Source organism: Garra rufa, chromosome 2 (assembly GCF_049309525.1).
Source record: "Garra rufa chromosome 2, GarRuf1.0, whole genome shotgun sequence".
Classification (NCBI taxonomy): Eukaryota; Metazoa; Chordata; class Actinopteri; order Cypriniformes; family Cyprinidae; genus Garra; species Garra rufa.
Window position 1 is genome coordinate 40,670,460 of NC_133362.1, and position 18,722 is coordinate 40,689,181.

The window sequence follows — 18,722 nt, forward strand, 5'->3', positions numbered from 1 at the left end:
CAAACAACCGACAAATCCAAGACACAATCTTTGATGCCAACAAGACTTACTTTTGTCAGAAGCTTTAATTCAATGCGACTCACACTGACTCGGACATTCACAGTTCATGCATCTCCTGGCCATTAAAACCCATGACCTCTGCGTTGTTAACATCACACTACACTGTTTAAACTACAGAAAAATGACTCACCTTCAAGCCATTCAAGATACGTTTGTTTCTTCATTAGATTTGGAGAAATGTAGCATTACATCACTTGCTCATCAATGGTGAATCTGCAGTGAATGGGTGCCGTCAGAATGAGAGTCCAAACAGCTGATAACAATATCACAATAATCCACACCACTCCAGTGCAGCAATTAACATCCTGTGAAGTGAAAAGCTGTGTTTGTAAGAAACAAATCCAACATTAAGGCATTTTAACTTCAAACCATTGCTTCTTGGTCCATAATAACACTTCCCTTTTCCTCTAGCATCAAAACCCACCCACACGTATTTCTCTCCATTTCTTCATATTTCTTAAAGGGATAGTTCAGCCAAAAATGGAAATTTGATGTGTATCTGTTTACCAAATTAAACCCTGTGGTTTGTGACGATACATTGAGGTCTTAAGACACAAAACAATTAGTCCATGCAAAAAAACTGAACCACAAATCAACGTGCTCTGGCGTAGTCAGTGAAAAGTCCTGGATGAGTTTGCACAAGGAAACATAATCTTTTCGTTTTTAATTGGTTGCCAAGATTCAGGATAAGCACAAGTAATTATCATTTTGAGTAGGCGCTATGTACTGTGTAAACAATGAGTGACGTACACACTAGTGTTGGGCGATATGCTCAATTTTCATATCGCCCTATCGTCAGCCTGAGAGATCGCCGATACACGATACTATCGTGCTAATTTAATTAATTATCTAAGTACTAAATTCCTTATTCGTTTTGTAAAGGTAGACTTTCTTTTGGCATATGATTAAGTTGTGCGGGTACAGAGCGCTATCTGCCGGAGTTGTTCAAGTTACTTTCGGTTTCATTCTCTGCTATCGTCAGTGAGTGAGTTGTAAATGTGCGTGCCAGAATGTAAATGAATGAATATTTCTTTACCCGTCATATTGCGAGTATGTTACCGCTGTATGTCTGACCGTTGTCATCAGGTGATGTTGTAGTTCAGTTCATATTGAATGCGGAGAAGTGATGCGCGTGTAATTCACGTGCGTATTTTTAGCGCCATCTGATCGCATCGTAATTCTAATTAACGCCTATAGACGTTACTGAGATGAATGTTTATGTTTACTATATACAGACTGATTATGATACATCGTAATTAATTCAGCCTGAACCAGGTTTTACTACCTCTGTTATCCTAATGACTGCAATGCTAATATAATATAACACTCCCTTTAGAATCTACCACCGTACTGTATGATGAAAATCTCCCATTTTCACTGCACGAGGTGCGTTAAGGCGCTGTGGCCTCTCTATGCATGTGTTTATACCGCGGCAAGTTTCTGAAGCATCCTAGAACAGACTCTCTGTGCTGCATTGCTAAAGTTAAGTTCTTTGTTGACGGATAAAAATAATAATCGTCTAACTATCGTCAAAGGCATCAGCAACAGGCGATATCTCTGACTATCGTCGATACACGATACTATCGTCTATCGGCACAACCCTAGTACACACGTGCCAGCTGTTGTGAACATGCTCAAGACAGTTGAACATTGCGGAGGCTTAGAGGTAAATTATATAAATACTGTTCAGTTTCTTGAACAGACCAATCGTTTTGTGTCTTAAGACCTCAATGTATCGTCACAAGCTGCAGGGTTTTATTTGGTTTTGTCTGTGTATGTTTTTTTGACTCTCAAAGCCTTGGAGCCCATTGACCGCCATTATATGGCTGACAGACTGCAACGGTTTAAGTTTAAAAAAATCTTTGTTTTTGTTCTACTGAATGAATAAAGTCACCTATATCTTGGATGCCCCGGGGGTAAGCAGATAAACATCAAATTCTCATTTTTGGATGAACTTTCTCATTAAGACTGCTTTTTCACTGGCGAAAACTATATTATGGATTGAGAAAAGTTGCTGAAGATAAAAATGTCTTGATGGATTTGTTTCTTAGAAAGATGGACTGATGGACTGGAGTTTATCAGCCATTTGGACTCTGATTTGGACGCCCATTCACTGCAGAGCATCCTTTGATGCAATGCTAAATTTCTCTAAATCTGCTTTCCCAACTATTTAAGATTAAATGATTGTTTTAATTTATTATTTCCTTTTAGCATTGCTTTTTTTCCTCTGTTATCCCATAAAGTGGGCCGTGACTCACCAGTTGAGAACCACTGTTACGGTATGAGACATTATTGCTGATAATTGTTAGACATCCGATAAATATGAATGGAAAACACACAGATATTTGTGTAGAGGTGTGCTAAATACTCTAAAGCCAGCAGCATTTATCAACAGAGTGACGTGGATCTCATTTCAGCAACATAATAACATACACACAAATAGTAATGATGACACATAAGAACAAAATCAGGAATTAATACTTCAAACCACTCAATAAACCAAAAGGTATTTAAAACCAGAAATAATTATAGCTGTACGTTTGAGGAGATTCATTTTATAATGAAATGAAAATAAACTTTCACTTCCCCTAAACAACATCTCTATGCTGTCACCCACAGAAATTATTATTGTTTTTACAAGTCGCCTTCAAAAAAATAAAATAAAATAATGTTGGCAGCTCTATTTTAAGGGCCAGACGACGGTCGGTGCAAATAAAACAAGTACAGAAACTGCATAATTTCTGTCACAACGGGCGAACCAAAAATAGTAATGGCACATCTTCTGATTTAAAAACCAGCCTGACGGAGAGCTTATTATGCGCCGATCATCTCTAAAAAAAGAAAGTTGCCCACATGGGTTATAATGGAACGAAAATACAGCCGTCTGTCAGAGCTAAATGAAGAGACTAGTGATCGAATGAAAGGATTGTGTTGGTTCAGTGTTGACTGTAATATGGAAGATGTTAATAAGTGTTCTTGTTGATGTTTGCCAACGTTAATTGCTTCGAAATCTGTTTGTTTGGAAGCCAGGGTGAAATGACTCAAGTAGAGCATCTGTTAGGCTCATGACGCGTTCTTCGGAGCCGTCGGCGCGTTTCACACTTTGCTCAGATCCAGCTTGCACAGATACGGGGAGCGGAAGGAGCCCAGGTATAGGTAGCCGTTGTACTCGTGTGCCTCGCTGATGTAGGCCGCCACCATGCCGTGTGGGTCGTGGAAGCTGCGTACGCATGTCCCGCCGTCCTGCAGCTCCACCACCAGACTGTAGCGCGGCACGAACTTTAATAGCGTATCTTGACTGAAGAGCTGAAAACACACAAATATGGAGATGCATATAAAAACAGCAGGATGGAGTGCAAAAATGTTTTTGTAAATGACAAAGCATGAGATCATTTATGAACCATTTCATTTTATTGTTTTAAAATGTGTATTTGAAAAGTGATTTATTTGATACTGTTCCATTTAACTCAAAGTAAATGTATTTTTTCGCAATTGTTTAAATTATGTATTTTAAACATTACTGAATTAAACAGCTATATATGTCTATTTATTTGTTCATTTGAAGTGATTTATTATTATTTATTTTATTGTTTTAAACATTTAATTACATTTTAAACAATTTAAATAGAAATCTACTGTATAAATTTCCATTTTGCCAATTGCCATAACATTTAACCCAATTTTAAACAACTTAAATAAACATCTACTGTATACATTTTTAATTTTGCCAATTTGAAAAGTGATTTTTTAATCTGGCCATTACATTTAACCAATTTTAAGACAATTTAAATAGACATCTACTGTATACGTTTCTATTTTGCTAATTGTAGTTACATTTAACCTAATTTTGAAATAATTTAAATAAACATCTACTGTAAAAATTCAATTTTTGCTAATTTGAAAAGTGATTTCTGAATTTTCCTGTTGCATTTAAATGAATTTTAGACAATTTAAATAGACATCTACTGTATAAATTTCCATTTTGCCAATTAGAAAAGTGATTTGTTTTGTTACTGTTCCATTTAACTACATTTTAAACCACTTAAATAAACAATGACTATAAAAAAAGATCTTTTCGTCTTTTTGAAATGTGATTTACTTTACTGTTTCATTTAACTTAATTTAAACAATTGAAAAAAAAATACTGTATGAATGTTAATTTGAAAAGTGATTTGTTATTTTACTGTTACATTTAACTAAACTGCAAACCTTGTCCAAATGTCTATTTATGAAAGTGATGTATTTTGCTGATACATTTTACTACATTTTGAACATACACTCAACCCAACTTTAGGTAATTTAAACAAACATCTACTGTATAAATTTCCATTTTTGCTCATTTGAAAAGTGATTTTTGCATTTTGTGTTACATTTAACTCAACTTTAACCATTTTTTTTATAAACATCTACTCTAAAAATGTAAATTTATGATGATTTGAAAAGTTTTTTTTTGTATTTTGTTACATTTAACTCAGTCAAAACAATTTAAATAAACATTCTGTATAAATTTCCATTTTTGCCAATTTAAAAAGTGATTTTTGTAGTTTCCAGTTACATTTAACCTAGTTTTAAACAATTTGAATAAACACCTACTGTATAAATTTCCATTTTTGCCAATTTGAAAAGTGATTTTTGCATTGTGCACTTACATTTAAACCAATTTTACACAACTGAAATAAACATCTACTGTACACATTTCCATTTTTTCCAATTTGAAAAGTGATTTTTTTGTATTTTGCACTTATATTTAACTTAATTTTAGACAATTTAAATAAACATCTAGTGTATACATTTCCACTTTTGCTAGTCTGAAAAGTGATTTTTGTATTTTGCACTTACATTTAACACAATTTTAAACCATTTAAATAAACGTCTACTTCACAAATGTCTATTTTTAATTTTTTTTTAAAAAATTTCACTTATATTTATTTATGTTTTCTACTTAAGTTGATTTATTTGTTTTTGCAATTTAAATACAAATCTATAAATTATTATTTGTCATTTGAAAAGCTATAACACATATTTTTAAACATACAGAATTCAAATAATAATTAGTAATAATTGTACCTTAAATATGAGCTTCTTTAACCAGGGTCTTTGAGACAGGAAGTCAAGCATGGAGAAGCCAGGGTTGGGTCTCACAGCAGACATGGCAACCCAGTATCCACCTGAAGAACTGCGTCGAATGTTGTCAGGAAACCCCGGGAGATTGTCTATAAATGTATCCATACCTCCTTTATTGAGACCAGACACATGAACTCTGTGAACAGAACAGAGCAAATATTCAAGATGCAGCATTAAACAAGAGCAGTGACATCTGTCAGTTTTTTGAGACTATCAACATTGGGGGATTTTGTGGGCAATTTTGATTTCAATTACTCAGCAAGCCCTCCGTTAATCTATGAGAAAAAACCAGAGTCAACATAAAACTCCTGATTTATCCAGACCTTCCCAGATGAGCGCAGGCTTACAGTACATTAATATTAAAGCTTTTGCAGCACTGAGACCTCACTCGCTTTAGTAAGAGAAACATGCTATGCATCTCTCCACACAGGAAGCTTAATGATGGAGCCTGTTGCCTTGGCAACTGCATGCACTCATCATTTATCCAGGTAAGGAGAACGGCCTGTGCCTCGAGCAGACATGAGCCATCAAGCAGCAGCGAATGAGCACTACGTCATTCAAGAATTCAGCTGTGAGAGGCGATAAAGAAGTGAGGGGAGAACCAATGTGCTCTACCTGTCCTGATAACAAATCAGCCCAAAGGCAGAGACAGAATGTTTAAAATTACACTGGATGATCAGAGTTTACAGAAATAGAGACAGAAGAGATGCACAGAACAGCAATTTACTGTATTAGTCAGATTTGTTTTAGGAAGCAAACATGAGAAATACACTAGTGTTCAAAAGTTGGTTCAAAAGGGGATTTTGTGATGTTTTTGGAGAAAAAAAGTCTCTTATGCTAACCAAGCCTGCATTTAATTGATTAAAAATACAGTTAAAACAGTAATATTGTGTTTTAGCAGTTGAAAAATAAAGCATTTTTCAACTGCTAAAATGAATGATTCAACGGTTTTCAATATTGATAATAATAAAAAAAAAGTTACCAAAAAAAGTTAAATTTTTAAATATATTAAATAAAAATCAGTTGTTCTAAATTGCAATATTATTTCATTTTGATCAAATAAATGTCACTTTGGTCAACATAAGAAATTTCTGTGAAAACATTAAAAATACTTTTGGCTGCCAGTAGGCACGTTTCCATTACATTATTTGCGCAAAACGTTGGCGACATTTTATAAATGTCGATAAAAAGTATTGTGAAATGACAGCTATTCCATTAAAGGAGAAGTTCACTTTTGCAATATCTGTAAATTGTAAAATGCCCCCCCCCCCCTGTCATTCAAGATGTTCATATCTTTCGTTCTTCAGTCATAAAGAAATTATGTTTTTTGAGGAAAACATTCAGGATTTTTCTACATATAGTGGACTTCTATGGTGCCCCGAGTTTGAACTTCCAAAATGCAGCTTAAATGCGGCTTTAAATGATCCCAGCCGAGGAGGAAGGGTCTTTTTTTTTTTTAATTAAAATTTATATAATTTTAACCTCAAACGTTTGTCTTGTCTTGCTCTACCTAAAAAGTTTTTTCCATTTTAAGACAGTTAGGATAGGTCAAAAAAACTCCCATCTTATTTTCTCCCTCAGCTTCAAAAATAATTTCAAAATCATCCTACATCGCTGCAGAAGTCCCAACATGCAAAGAAGATCAAACACCTTTAACAAAAAAAGGTAAAACAGCGATGTAGGGCGATTTTGAAGTTGAGGGAGAAAATGAGATGGGAGTTTTTCCTGACATACCCTAATTGTCTTGAACCGGAAAAAAAAAACTGCTTAGGCAGAGCAAGACAAGACGAGCGTTTGAGGTTAAAAAAGTATATAAATTGTAATAAAAAAAAAAAAAACTACAACAACCAACTGGTTCACTGCATAAGACACTTCTGTCTCGTCTGGGATTGTTTACAACTGCACTTAGGATGCTCTGAAGCTGCATTTAAACTGCATTTTGGAAGTTCAAAATCGGGGCACCATAGAAGCCCATTATATGGAGAAAAATCCTGAAACGGTTTCCTCAAAAAACAATTTCTTTATGACTGAAGAAAGAAAGACAAGAACATCTTGGATGACAAGGGGGTGAGTACATTACAGGAATGCACCGAAGGTTCGGCAACCAAATAAGCGAAAAGGCTGAATCAATTACACCGAACAATGACGTGACACGATCAAATAGAGGTGCACACTAATGCAGCAAACATGTGGGCAGTGTGGAAGCATTTAAAACTGTCAGAGAAAGATGCAAAAATCATTGCAAGCACCGGCAGCGAGAGACTGTTTAGTGTCTTCGATGAGAAGAGAAAGGGGCGGTTGTTGCTGGTTACTGTATTAGGACTGAAATCGCAAAATGGCCTTAAACCATTAGTAAATAAACTACAGAACGTTATGTTGTCTAATACGTAAGGGATAATCAACGGCTTGCCGTGCGTTAAAGGATTTTAAATGCACGACGTGGAGGCTAATAACCGCCCGACGCGAAGCGGAGGGTGGTTGCCTCCGCGAAGTGCATTTTAAATCCTTTAACGCACGGCAAGCCGTTGATTATCCCGCTTATTCCATGGTTATAGACAAATTAAAACTAGGATTGATATTTGCAGCGCAAAATTTGACTGAATGGATAAAAAAGACGGTGATTTTCGTCAGTTATGACACGCAGCACTAGCATTCTGGCCGCTTCAAATCAGACTCAGAGATTAAATAGTCCGGTAAAAATCACATTTATTTGAATGAAATATAGCATTTGTTTCAGTAGATTATCGATCGACCAAGAGAGAGTGTAAAGGCAAGAGAGATGACAGTTGTGTGTGTGCATAACGTTACCTGCATGCTGTGCGTCTCTCTCTACAAACAACAATTCATTCAAAAACAGCAGTTTTACCACCCCGTTGCTGAGGAATATAATGTAGCGATCTAGTATCTAGGCTATTTTAATAAGGATCGCAGGCAAACGCTGACAAGAAGTTTATGTATGTGCGCAGCACAATGCGATCTCCGACCTCTCTCTCTCTCTCTCTCTCTCTCTCTCCCTCTCTCTGTGCTTTTGCGTGCATAAATTAAAGCAGCGCATTAATATAGAACGGTGATTAAACTGACTTGGAACTACCTGTGCATTAAACGGTTTTACTGCACACCTGCCAGCCAATCAGAATCCAGTATCCAGACATTCCATGGAATAAACGCACAAATTGTATTTATTCTGACAGCGCTGCAAAGCTGGTTAGCCAGCGTTCAAAATCCAAAGTGCGAGGAAAATCTGCGCTGAAAAAACATAATGAGAATCATTCATAAATCTGCTGCTGTCAGCAAAAAGTAGTACTGAGGTCGTCTTGCTGGTTTCCACCAAAATAAAAGTCAACATTTATAAATGTTAGCATTGTAATTTTACTGTTGTTCTGTTAAATAAAATAAAAAATAACAAAAAATAATGATAACAATTAGGGCTGTACAAAAAAAATCACATGCGTTCAAAATCGCAGATGAATCGCATTTTGAACGCGAAATTGCGTAGCTTTTCAGTGATCTATGGCTCAGTGTTTTAAATACCGCGCTATCTGAATGCACGTGATGAGATTTACTACTAATCACAGAACTGGCTTTGCTGATGAGATACGCATGACAATCGCATGCGATTTAACATGCAGCCCTAATTACAATCATTACAACAGCTGTATTAATGTATTAATACATTTATTATAACATTCTCCTTTGCTCAGCAAGGCTGCATTTATTTGTACATTAAAAACACATGCCTGATTCTAGAAAGAGGTCTTAAAATGGCCAAAGAATATAATTTTTCTAACTTAAATTGTGCTTTGTTGGTAGGTTATAATGTCTACTAGACTGTTAAAAATGTTCAGTGTTAAATAAATATTTTTAAATTGTTGTTTTGTAATTGATTTTTTTCTTTGAAAAGAAAGACAAAACTGTAAAAAGCTTTTAATTTATGGTGAAAAAAAATTGGCAAAATAGATGGGGGAAATGTTTGTTTTTATTCTTTTAATTTTTTCGTCTTTGGCCAAGAATTTTCATTTCGGTGCATCCCTAGTTTACATTACAGTTTTGCGATATACTCCTTTTTCGAATTGCATGAAAAACTTTTTTGCGACATATGGGAGTTTCCAAGTAAAATTTGTGCTATTTAAAGGGTAATGGAAATGCAGCCAGTGTGGCTCTAGTTCTAATAACATTCTATGTTTGGAGTAGAATCATTCAAAAAAAAAAAAAAAGAAAATGTACAAGTTTCTGAACAATCAACTAGGGCTGCACGATATTGGGAAAAAATTACATTGCGATATATCTTTTTCCTGCGATATATATTGCGATGTGTACAAATTCATTTATGTTCATCAGGTGTTTTGAACTGCTTAAAAATCAAATAATAATTCAAAAATAATTGGGATAATTTTGTAAGCATTTTCAAAGAATAAAAAAAAATGTAAAAGTATAATCAAAACCCTGAAATAAAATACTTTTTAAAGGGTTGTTTCATAAACAGTTTGACTCACCTTATTCACTGTCAATTCAGGCAAATCAAGGCTCTAATATGTTATGAAATTAATAATGAATGTTGCTTTTACCCTGATGAAAGGGAACTCATTTTGAGAATGAAAAGAGGACACTTCATTATCACATTAAGGAATTAACATGAGTGACAAAATAAGTAATTTAACATTTTATTCAACAACTTCTTTTTTGAAAACAGATTAGTAAATATATTTTTTCACAAAATAAAATAAAAAATGTCAGAAGATTCTTTTTTTTTAGTTTTGCATACTTTGTTTAGCCAAAGTAAAACAAGTGTTGCTCATCAGCTAACAAAAGATTAAACTTTTCAACAACTCTATAAAAAAAATTGCCTTCTTTCTCAGAACTGCTGCATAAAGTAAATATTCAAAGACACCAATTTGGTGCTTCTGTATGCATTAATTTACTCATTGAAGCGGTTGTTGCTGCATAATATTCCACTTGTGCCTTGCATTTGTTGTACTGCTCTGGGATGGCAATTTGAGAAAAATAAGTGCGTGACGGCATAACATAAGGCTTGTCAAGCGAGCGGATCATGTTTGTAAAACCCTGCTTGGTGACCGTGTTTATTGGTACCATGTCTTTCGCAAGGTGAAATGTAATAGCATCAGTGACATCTTTCTGTCACTTAGAGCCCTTCTCGTAAGGCGTCACACTGGCAAACGCATCCGAAATAATTTTTTGCTTTGGGCGGCAATCTGATCTGGTTTTTCATTCATCATACAGTGCTTTGTGGTGCCGACTTCAATGGTCAAACAAACTCGTAGTGTTTCCGCGAGTTGTGGCAACAACTGCCAGGCACTCCCGACAAAGCACCTGTTTTTGGTCAGCATCATCGTTTTTGTATCCAGAATACTTCCATACGACCGACGTTGCGTTTCTTTTTGCGACCAAATCTTCCATTTCGGCGCTTTTCTCCCGTCCCGCGCTCATTTCGTCATGCGCACCAAAGAGTATGTGCGCACGCAGAGACTGCATGCATGAAGTAGGTGAAGCGATGTGTGCTTTGTAGTTTTTAAAGAACCCTTAAATATGAGTTAATTACTTTATATTAGACAAATATAGATCCGTGAATAGAAAGTTTAGAAATATAGAAAGTAAATTTTTAAATCAGACATAATTTTATTTTGCCCAGCATCGTGACGATCTATCGTGCAGCCCTACAATCAACCAAACTAACTGAATGTAAACAGCTCAGTGAGCATCACCTTCTTATTCTGGCCATTGTGGTTTCAGTCACCAGAACAGACTCCTCATCAGGGAAGAGCTGGATGCCGTTTGGAAACCTCAGGTTCTCCATCATCACAGTCACTTCCTTGGTCTCTGTATCATACTCAAGCACACTGAAACAACCAAATAAGCAACATCAGTCACTGTACAAAAACATCTTTCTCTATGAAAACAATGAGTGATTCAGACAAAGCATCTATGTTCCAAATCGCAAAACTATAAAGTGCAAAAACCCATGAAAATCATTTTTCATGTCCCAGTTACCGTCCATCTGCTGTGGCTTCCATGATCAGATGCATGAAGTCTCTGCGCTGCCATCTGCTGCTGGAGTCGGTGAAATACAGCTTTTTGCCATCCTGAGTGACATCCAGATCGTTCACAAAGCCCAGACGGCGACCACCGACCATCTTCCCTGTGCTCAACAGAGATTTGACCTCACCTAAAAACCAAAAAGAGACAAATGTGGCCATTATAAACTATTGAGGGATGATTGGTGAGCAAATAATAGAATAGAATTTGTATTTTTGGATGAATTATCCCTTTAAATGAGTGCTGGCTTTTAAAGCAGAATATGTGGATTCCCTTTTCTTACCTGTGACAGGATTGACCTCAAACAGTCCCAAATAGGCATCGGCTACAAACAAGGTGCCATTGGGTCCCACACGGATTCCCAGAGGACGTCCACAAGTGTGTTCGTACTCTCGAGAGCCTTTGAATCAGCAGACAAGTGACTTAATACATATTCAACACTAATGCTAATGGAATTCAATATTAGAGTCATGTAATTCTATCTAATCAACATAAATATTATATAAATCTACAGTTGTTAAATAACTTTATGCATCTGATGGAATGAAATTCTTGAGCTAGTCAACAATTAAAATTCTAAGCACATTTTATGTTTGTTCCCACTGTGTCAGCAGTTTATAACACAGCCAGGCTAAAGGAAGGAGCATATCCACTGTATTAAATGCTTCTATACAGTCATAAAACATTCAAACATCGCTATGCAGGGCTTTAATATGTTACATTACATTAATGCATGTCCGCTTTATAATAAAACGCACCAGTGAAATTAAATTATTAAAAAATAATTTAATAATAATAATAAAAAAAAACATGACTAAATACTATAAATGTACAAAATAAATAAATAAATCATATAAAAAATACACTATGAGTCAAAAGTTTTTGAACAGTAAGATTTCTAATGTTTCTAATGCATTAATTTGATCCAAAGCACAGCAAAAACAGTACAAATTTGAAATATTTTTACTATTTAAAACAATTGTTTTCTATTTGCATTTATTTTAAAATAATAATAATAATAATTAATTAATAATTAATAATAATAATAATAATAATAATATTTAAAACAGTTGAGTACATTTTTTTTTCAGGATTTTTTGATGAATAGAAAGATCCAAAGATCAGTATTAATCTGAAATAAAAAGCTTTTGTAATATTATACAGTATCCCATTCAAAAGCTTGGAGTCGGTATAACATTTTTTATTTTTTTGGAAAAGAAATTAAGAAATTATTACTTTTATTTAGTAAGGATGCTTTAAATTGATCTAAAGTTATGATAAAGACATTCATAATATTACAAAAGATTTATATTTCAGATAAATGCTGTTCTTCTGAACTTTCTATTCATCAAAGAAACCTGAAAAAAATTATACTCGGCTGTTTTCAACGTAATAATAATTAATGGGGTTTTTTTGAGCAGCAAATCAGAATATTACAATGATTTCTGAAGGATCATGTGACTGGAGTAATGATGCTAAAAATTCAGCTTTAAAATCACAGGAATAAATTACATTTTAAATATATTTAAATAGAAAAAAGTTATTTTAAATTGTTTTTGCTGTACTTTAGATCAAATAAATGCAGGCTTGGTGGGACGAAGAGACTTCTATAAAAAAAACATTAAAAATCTTACAGTTCAAAAACGTTTGACTGGTAGTTATTATGTGTCGAAAACATTAAATTAATTAAAAACATTAAAAATATGAATAAATAAATACTATAAAATTATGTACAAACTATAGAAATAAATAATATAAAAATATAAATAAAATACACATTTAATGGCTAATAAATAAAATATAGATTTTTTTATTTTATTTTATATATGCACACAGACCAGTCATAATTCATATGTGGTTCATAATATCAAAAAATATAAATACATATAAAACAAGTATCTGGAAATGGTCAAAATGACCACCAACAAAGTAACATATAGTAATATATAAAATAATAATAAATACTTTCAACATTTATTAGATTTTACATTGTTTTCTCTTACAAAATTAAAGTTACAAAGAGTCATGGCTTGTGCAACAAAGCCATGAACTTGAGCATTTCAAACACAGAGGTCATTCGTGTTGAAATCCCACATTACGCAGTGTTTGAGGAAGTAGTCCAGTATTTCTGGTTTTCTTACCACATGGTGGCTTGCCAAGTGTTGCTATTACATGAATATTCCTTCCCTCAATTTTGACGATCTTTCCATCAGCTGTCCCAGTGTACAAAACATCTGCAAAACAAGAATGATTTAGAAACATTACATGCTGTCATTACAGCATATCTAAATTTTAGCATACAGCATTTAATTACGTTACAATATCGTAAGATCTTCATACTTTCTTATCCATTGTTAGTGTGCAAGCATGCAATACAAAAACACCTGATCAATTACACAATCCTAGTCTACTCAACTTTCATTTATTTTGGCAATACGTCAATGTACACTGCCAAACAAACTGGGTGAAAGGTCACACTGTGACTGCACTGCATTGTAAATACTAACCTCCAATGTTAGCAAGGGATTCTGGTCCGATAAGCCGCTCCTCAAAGAGTCGCTCTGCCTGCCTGAGTTTCAGGTTTGGCTCGTAACAGCCAGTCATCAGAGGTGGTTCATTAAGACTAATTATTAAACACAAGCGGGGAAAAACAAAACAAAAACAAAGACAGACATCAATCAAGTCTCGTGTTCAGCTGTTGAGAAGGTGTTTGCCCTGAACTGAATAGTGTTCTTACAGGAGAAGGCTGCAGGAGATGAAATGCCCTACATATCAACTGCGGAGGCATCAATTATTAACTATTGTCAGAACTAAGAGAGAAATGAGAAAGCACTGTGGGACTTGGCTTAAGATGAATATTTATATTGGGTTTTGTCAAGAACATTGTGGCAGCAGATCACATTAGAATCAAAATTATTGTATTGGATCGGATGGAGAAGAATTATTAAAGAGGTTCTCCATCAGCATTAAAGGAAAACGGTTCATGCAAATATGAAAATTGTGTCTTGTCTTCATTTCCTCTCACTTATATCATTCCTTTCTGCCTTCTTTTAAACACAAAACTCTTTCCAGCAATTACTGTATGTTTTTGGGATCCATCTTTTCACACTGAGGACAACTGAGGGACTCATATGCAACTATTACAGAAGGTTCAAACGCTCACTGATGCTCCAGAAGGAAAAACGATGCATTAAGAGCTGGGAGTGAAAACTTTTTGAATTGGAAGATCAGGGTAAATTTAACTTATTTTGTCTTCTGGGAAACATGTATCTTCTATAGCCTCTGAAGGGCAGTACTAAATGAAAGAAATATGACATTTAGGCAAAATAAGAACAATCTACACATCTTTATTCTGTTCAAAAGTTTTCACCCCCTGGCTCTTAATGCATTGTTTTTCCTTCTGGAGCATCAGCGAGTTTTTGAACCTTCTGTAATAGTTGCATATGAGTCCCTCAGTTGTCCTCAGTGTAAAAAGATGGATCTCAAAATCACAGTTATTGTTGGAAAGGGTTCAAATACACAGAAACGCTGAAAAACCAAAGAATTTGTGGGCCATGAAGAATTTTTCTGAAGAACAGCAAGCAGTTCAACTGTTCAGGACACTATCACTTATTAAAAAAAACACACACACAGCTGTGGATCATGTAACAAAACAGTATTAAAAATCAAATGTATGTAAATTTTTGAACGGGGTCGTTTTTATAAATTCAACTATTATTTTCTTTTTTGTGAAATATCTTATTCAGGTCAGCAAAAATAACATGCATTTTGTATGATCCCTCCTATTTTGGTCAAATAATTAACATTTTGCAGATTCTGCAAGGCGAATTTAAACGTTTGACCTCAGATGTCTATGTAAATTTAATTAAATTCAGTTTTCAATTGAAAAACAAACCAACAAAAAAAATAGTTTACCGGCATACCTAGTTTAACTTCATCTACATCAAGTACCACTAATCTAAAATAGTTTTCTGTAATTTAAATAAATCTGAAACAAAATATTAATATTAGACAAAGAACTTGAACGAAAAACTTAAAAAGTTGCCTTGCCAACTAAATAAAAATAAAAAAGCTTAATTAAGTATTACAGAAGTACTACATGTAAAACTGGAGAAAAAAAAATTGTTAAAATATATTAAAAAAAAACAAACAATAAAAATAAATAAATTAAAAAATTTGAACCGTTTCATAAGAACATTTTTAGGACTGAAAACAAAAATGAAAGTTAATTCATAATCATAATATATATTATAATATTATATCCACTCTTTTCAAATTTGCACATTTATGGGTCTGGCTTCTGGTATCATCTGTCCAGCTATTTTTAGCTGTACAAAACAGCTCGTGGATGAGGTGGATAAATAATACTAAAATAGCTAAGGCATAGGGGAACACATCACCTATAGTGCACAAATAACATGGACTACCTTTAATGTGTTTTTTATACTTTTTGGCAATATAAATCGCCATGCACTTTTGATCCGTACACTTTTGGAAAGCAAAAACCTGTATATGTGTACATTATAAATTTGATTCTGGAATGACATTGGAACTAAACTAAACATACCATTAAAACTAAACCTATAAAGTCTAGAAAAGGTTTTTCCCCTACAATAAAAGCAATATACTTTCTGAAACAGGGCTTGTTTTACATTGCAACATTACCAGTTTGGCAACAGAATTTCACAGGAAGTTATTTTTGGTGTTTTGCAATAAAACACAATAAAACACTGAGTAGAGCCAATGACTATAACTCATGGTATCTCAACAACGCCATATGACACAATAACCCATCTGTATTCCTCTGTGCAGCCTTTCTTATACATCATTGCATGCACATACATGAGTAATATCCTATTGTACATGCATTACTCCACAACTTAACCATTTAGTAATTTATAGCAACTAGAAAACGACATTCAGAGGTCATTTTATACATTTATCCTAAAAAAATGCGTAATGTAGGATTTTTATCTGGGTAGAGTGCCCATAGATATTTTTATGACTTTTCCAAGCCTGTTAAACCATATAATGTTAACCTTTCCAGGTGTATATACGGTGTATATTTATTATGTATATATAAACACATAACGGTTTATATATTTAAGAAAAATATGCGACGTTTATGTGTTAAATATAGTGCTCTCCAACGATTATTCGCAATTAATCGCATCAAAAATTAAAGTTTTTGTCTGTGAACTGTATTTTTATTACAGTGCCTTGCAAAAGTATTCATACCCCTTCATTTTTTCACATTTTGTTTTGTTGCAGCATTATGTTACACTGCTTTAAATTAGTTTTTCCCCACATCAATTTACACTCGATACACCATAATAATGACAAAGCAAAAACCAGATTTGCAAATTGTACAAATTTGTTAAAAATAAAACACTGAAATGAGTACATTGCATAAGTATTCATACCTCATAACTCAGTACATAGTTGAAGCACCTTTACAGCCTCAAGTCTTTTTGGGTCTGATGTGACAAGCTTTGCACATCTGCATTTGGCAGTTATCTGCCATTCTTTAGCTCACCTTTTCACCTCTCAAGCTCTGTCAGCTTGGATGGGGGCTGGCAGACATTTTCTAGAGTCCTAGTTGTTCCAATCGTCTTCCATTATGGATAATGCTTCTGTGAACCTTCAATGCATTTCCTAGATTTCCTAGATCATTGCCTTAATGCAAGTCTGTCACTGAGCTCTACAGGCAGTTATCTTGACCTCAGGACTTGGTTTTTGCTCTGATATGCATTTTCAGCTGTTAGATCTTTTCTGAGAGGTGTATGTCTTTCTACATCAATCTCATTCAAATTAATTTGCCACAGTTTAACTCCACTCCAAGTGTAGTAACATCTAGAAGCAATATGAATGCTCCTGAGCTAAATTTTGAGTGTCCCAGAAAAGGGTATGAATACTTATGCAACTGGATCTTTTCAGTTTTTTATTTCTAATAAAGTTGTTACAAACCTGTTTTGTGCTTTGTCATTATGGTGTATGAGATGTAGATTGATGTGGGAAAAAAGTAATTTAAAGCAGTTTAACATGACCAAGAAAACCCTGAATATGTGAAATACTGTGTGTGTTTTTCTTTCCAGGTCAGTGCATGGTTAAGGTTTAGATGTTTATAAGAGCAGAAAGCTCACCTGAACACCTCTGGTTGAATGGGAGACTCCAACACGAAAACAACCACCAGCAATGGGAAAAGCAGGAAAGCCACTAATGTCAGTAATGTCACACGAAACACCTTCCCACTGTAAGAGCTAAAACACACAAACAACAATATGAAAGTCAAGTATATTTATTTAAAGAGGATACATTTTCCACAATTTAAATTGAATTAATTTAAAAGTGCAAGTAAATGTTTGCAGAGGTGCAGTGTATGCAAGCAGGGCTGTCTCACCTTGTGTTTTTGTACTGTGGTTCATGGGTTTCATCTGTAATTATTTGAGGTCTGTTCAACCTCCTGAACCGCAGTCCCTCGGGCTCATTCATTCTGTTGTTGTGTCGGCTTCCTCTCTTTCTTCGCTTTCACCGTTACGTTCACTAAAACATAAGGCTAAATAAACACTGGTCCGACAAACGCCGAATATATTCGCTACATCCCAAAGCCAGCGCAGTTCAGAACGTGCACGAGTCCTAAGCGCGTTCTCGACACCAGCAACGTGTAAACAGAGAAACGATGTGATGCATTCAGAGTGACACTGGATCGTTTTTCATATTAAAAGTCTTGCGCAAACGTTTTAAAACAGCCAGCTAAACGACTACAACAGCTTACAGTAACGTCAATGTGGTATTAATAAACAAACAAATAAGTAAATACAACTTTTTTAGGAAAAATATATCGCATCATATGTACAGATAAAATGACTGAATTCAATTAACTTGAACAATGTCAAAGCCTTTAAATGTTGCTTTGCTGGAACAAAACTCCTAAAAGCATAAGTAATATACTAACAACATAACATAATCTTGTAATTAGTGCTGTCAAAGGATTAATCGCGATTAATCGCATCCAAAATAAAAGGTTTTGTTTACATAATATGTGTACTGTGTAGCCTATATTTATTATGTATATAAGTACACACACATGCATGTATATATTTAAGAAAAATATGTGATGTTTATATATTAAATACAGTGTTGTCAAATGATTAATCACCATTAATCGCATCCAAAATTAATGTTTTTTGTGTGTGTACTGTGTATACTTATTGAGTATATATAAATACACATACGTATATATATTTAAGAAAAAGATGTGATGTTTATATATTAAATACAGTGTTGTCAAATGATTAATCACAATTAATCGCATCCCAAATTAATGTTTTTGTGTGTGTACTGTGTATACTTATTGAGTATATATAAATACACATACGTATATATATTTAAGAAAAATATGTGATGTTTATATATTAAATACAGTGTTGTCAAATGATTAATCACAATTAATCGCATCCCAAATTAATGTTTTTGTGTGTGTACTG

General features: G+C 34.1%; 1 protein-coding gene across 1 annotated transcript; it reads right to left on the reverse strand.

Annotated features, from left to right (window-relative positions):
* Positions 1-46: 46 nt before the first annotated feature.
* apmap (adipocyte plasma membrane associated protein) lies at positions 47-17,882 on the reverse strand. Its single transcript, XM_073834249.1, has 9 exons — positions 17,636-17,882; positions 17,379-17,495; positions 13,743-13,858; positions 13,377-13,469; positions 11,519-11,635; positions 11,191-11,365; positions 10,905-11,039; positions 5,128-5,320; positions 47-3,366 (listed from the first exon to the last, which is right to left on the reverse strand). Exons 1-9 carry the CDS (start codon positions 17,725-17,727, stop codon positions 3,157-3,159), a joined length of 1,248 nt encoding a protein of 415 aa, XP_073690350.1. The 5' UTR covers positions 17,728-17,882; the 3' UTR covers positions 47-3,156.
* Between the last annotated feature and the right edge of the window lie 840 nt (positions 17,883-18,722).

Excerpts from the sequence above, each read along its gene's own strand:
- apmap (XM_073834249.1), bottom strand. The coding sequence starts at position 17,727 with ATGAATGAGCCCGAGGGACTGCGGTTCAGGAGGTTGAACAGACCTCAA. Across the intron at positions 17,496-17,635 it reads CCACAGTACAAAAACACAAG|CTCTTACAGTGGGAAGGTGT; the intron begins GTGAGACAGCCC and ends TGTGTGTTTTAG. Across the intron at positions 11,040-11,190 it reads GAAGCCACAGCAGATGGACG|TGTGCTTGAGTATGATACAG; the intron begins GTAACTGGGACA and ends TGGTTGTTTCAG.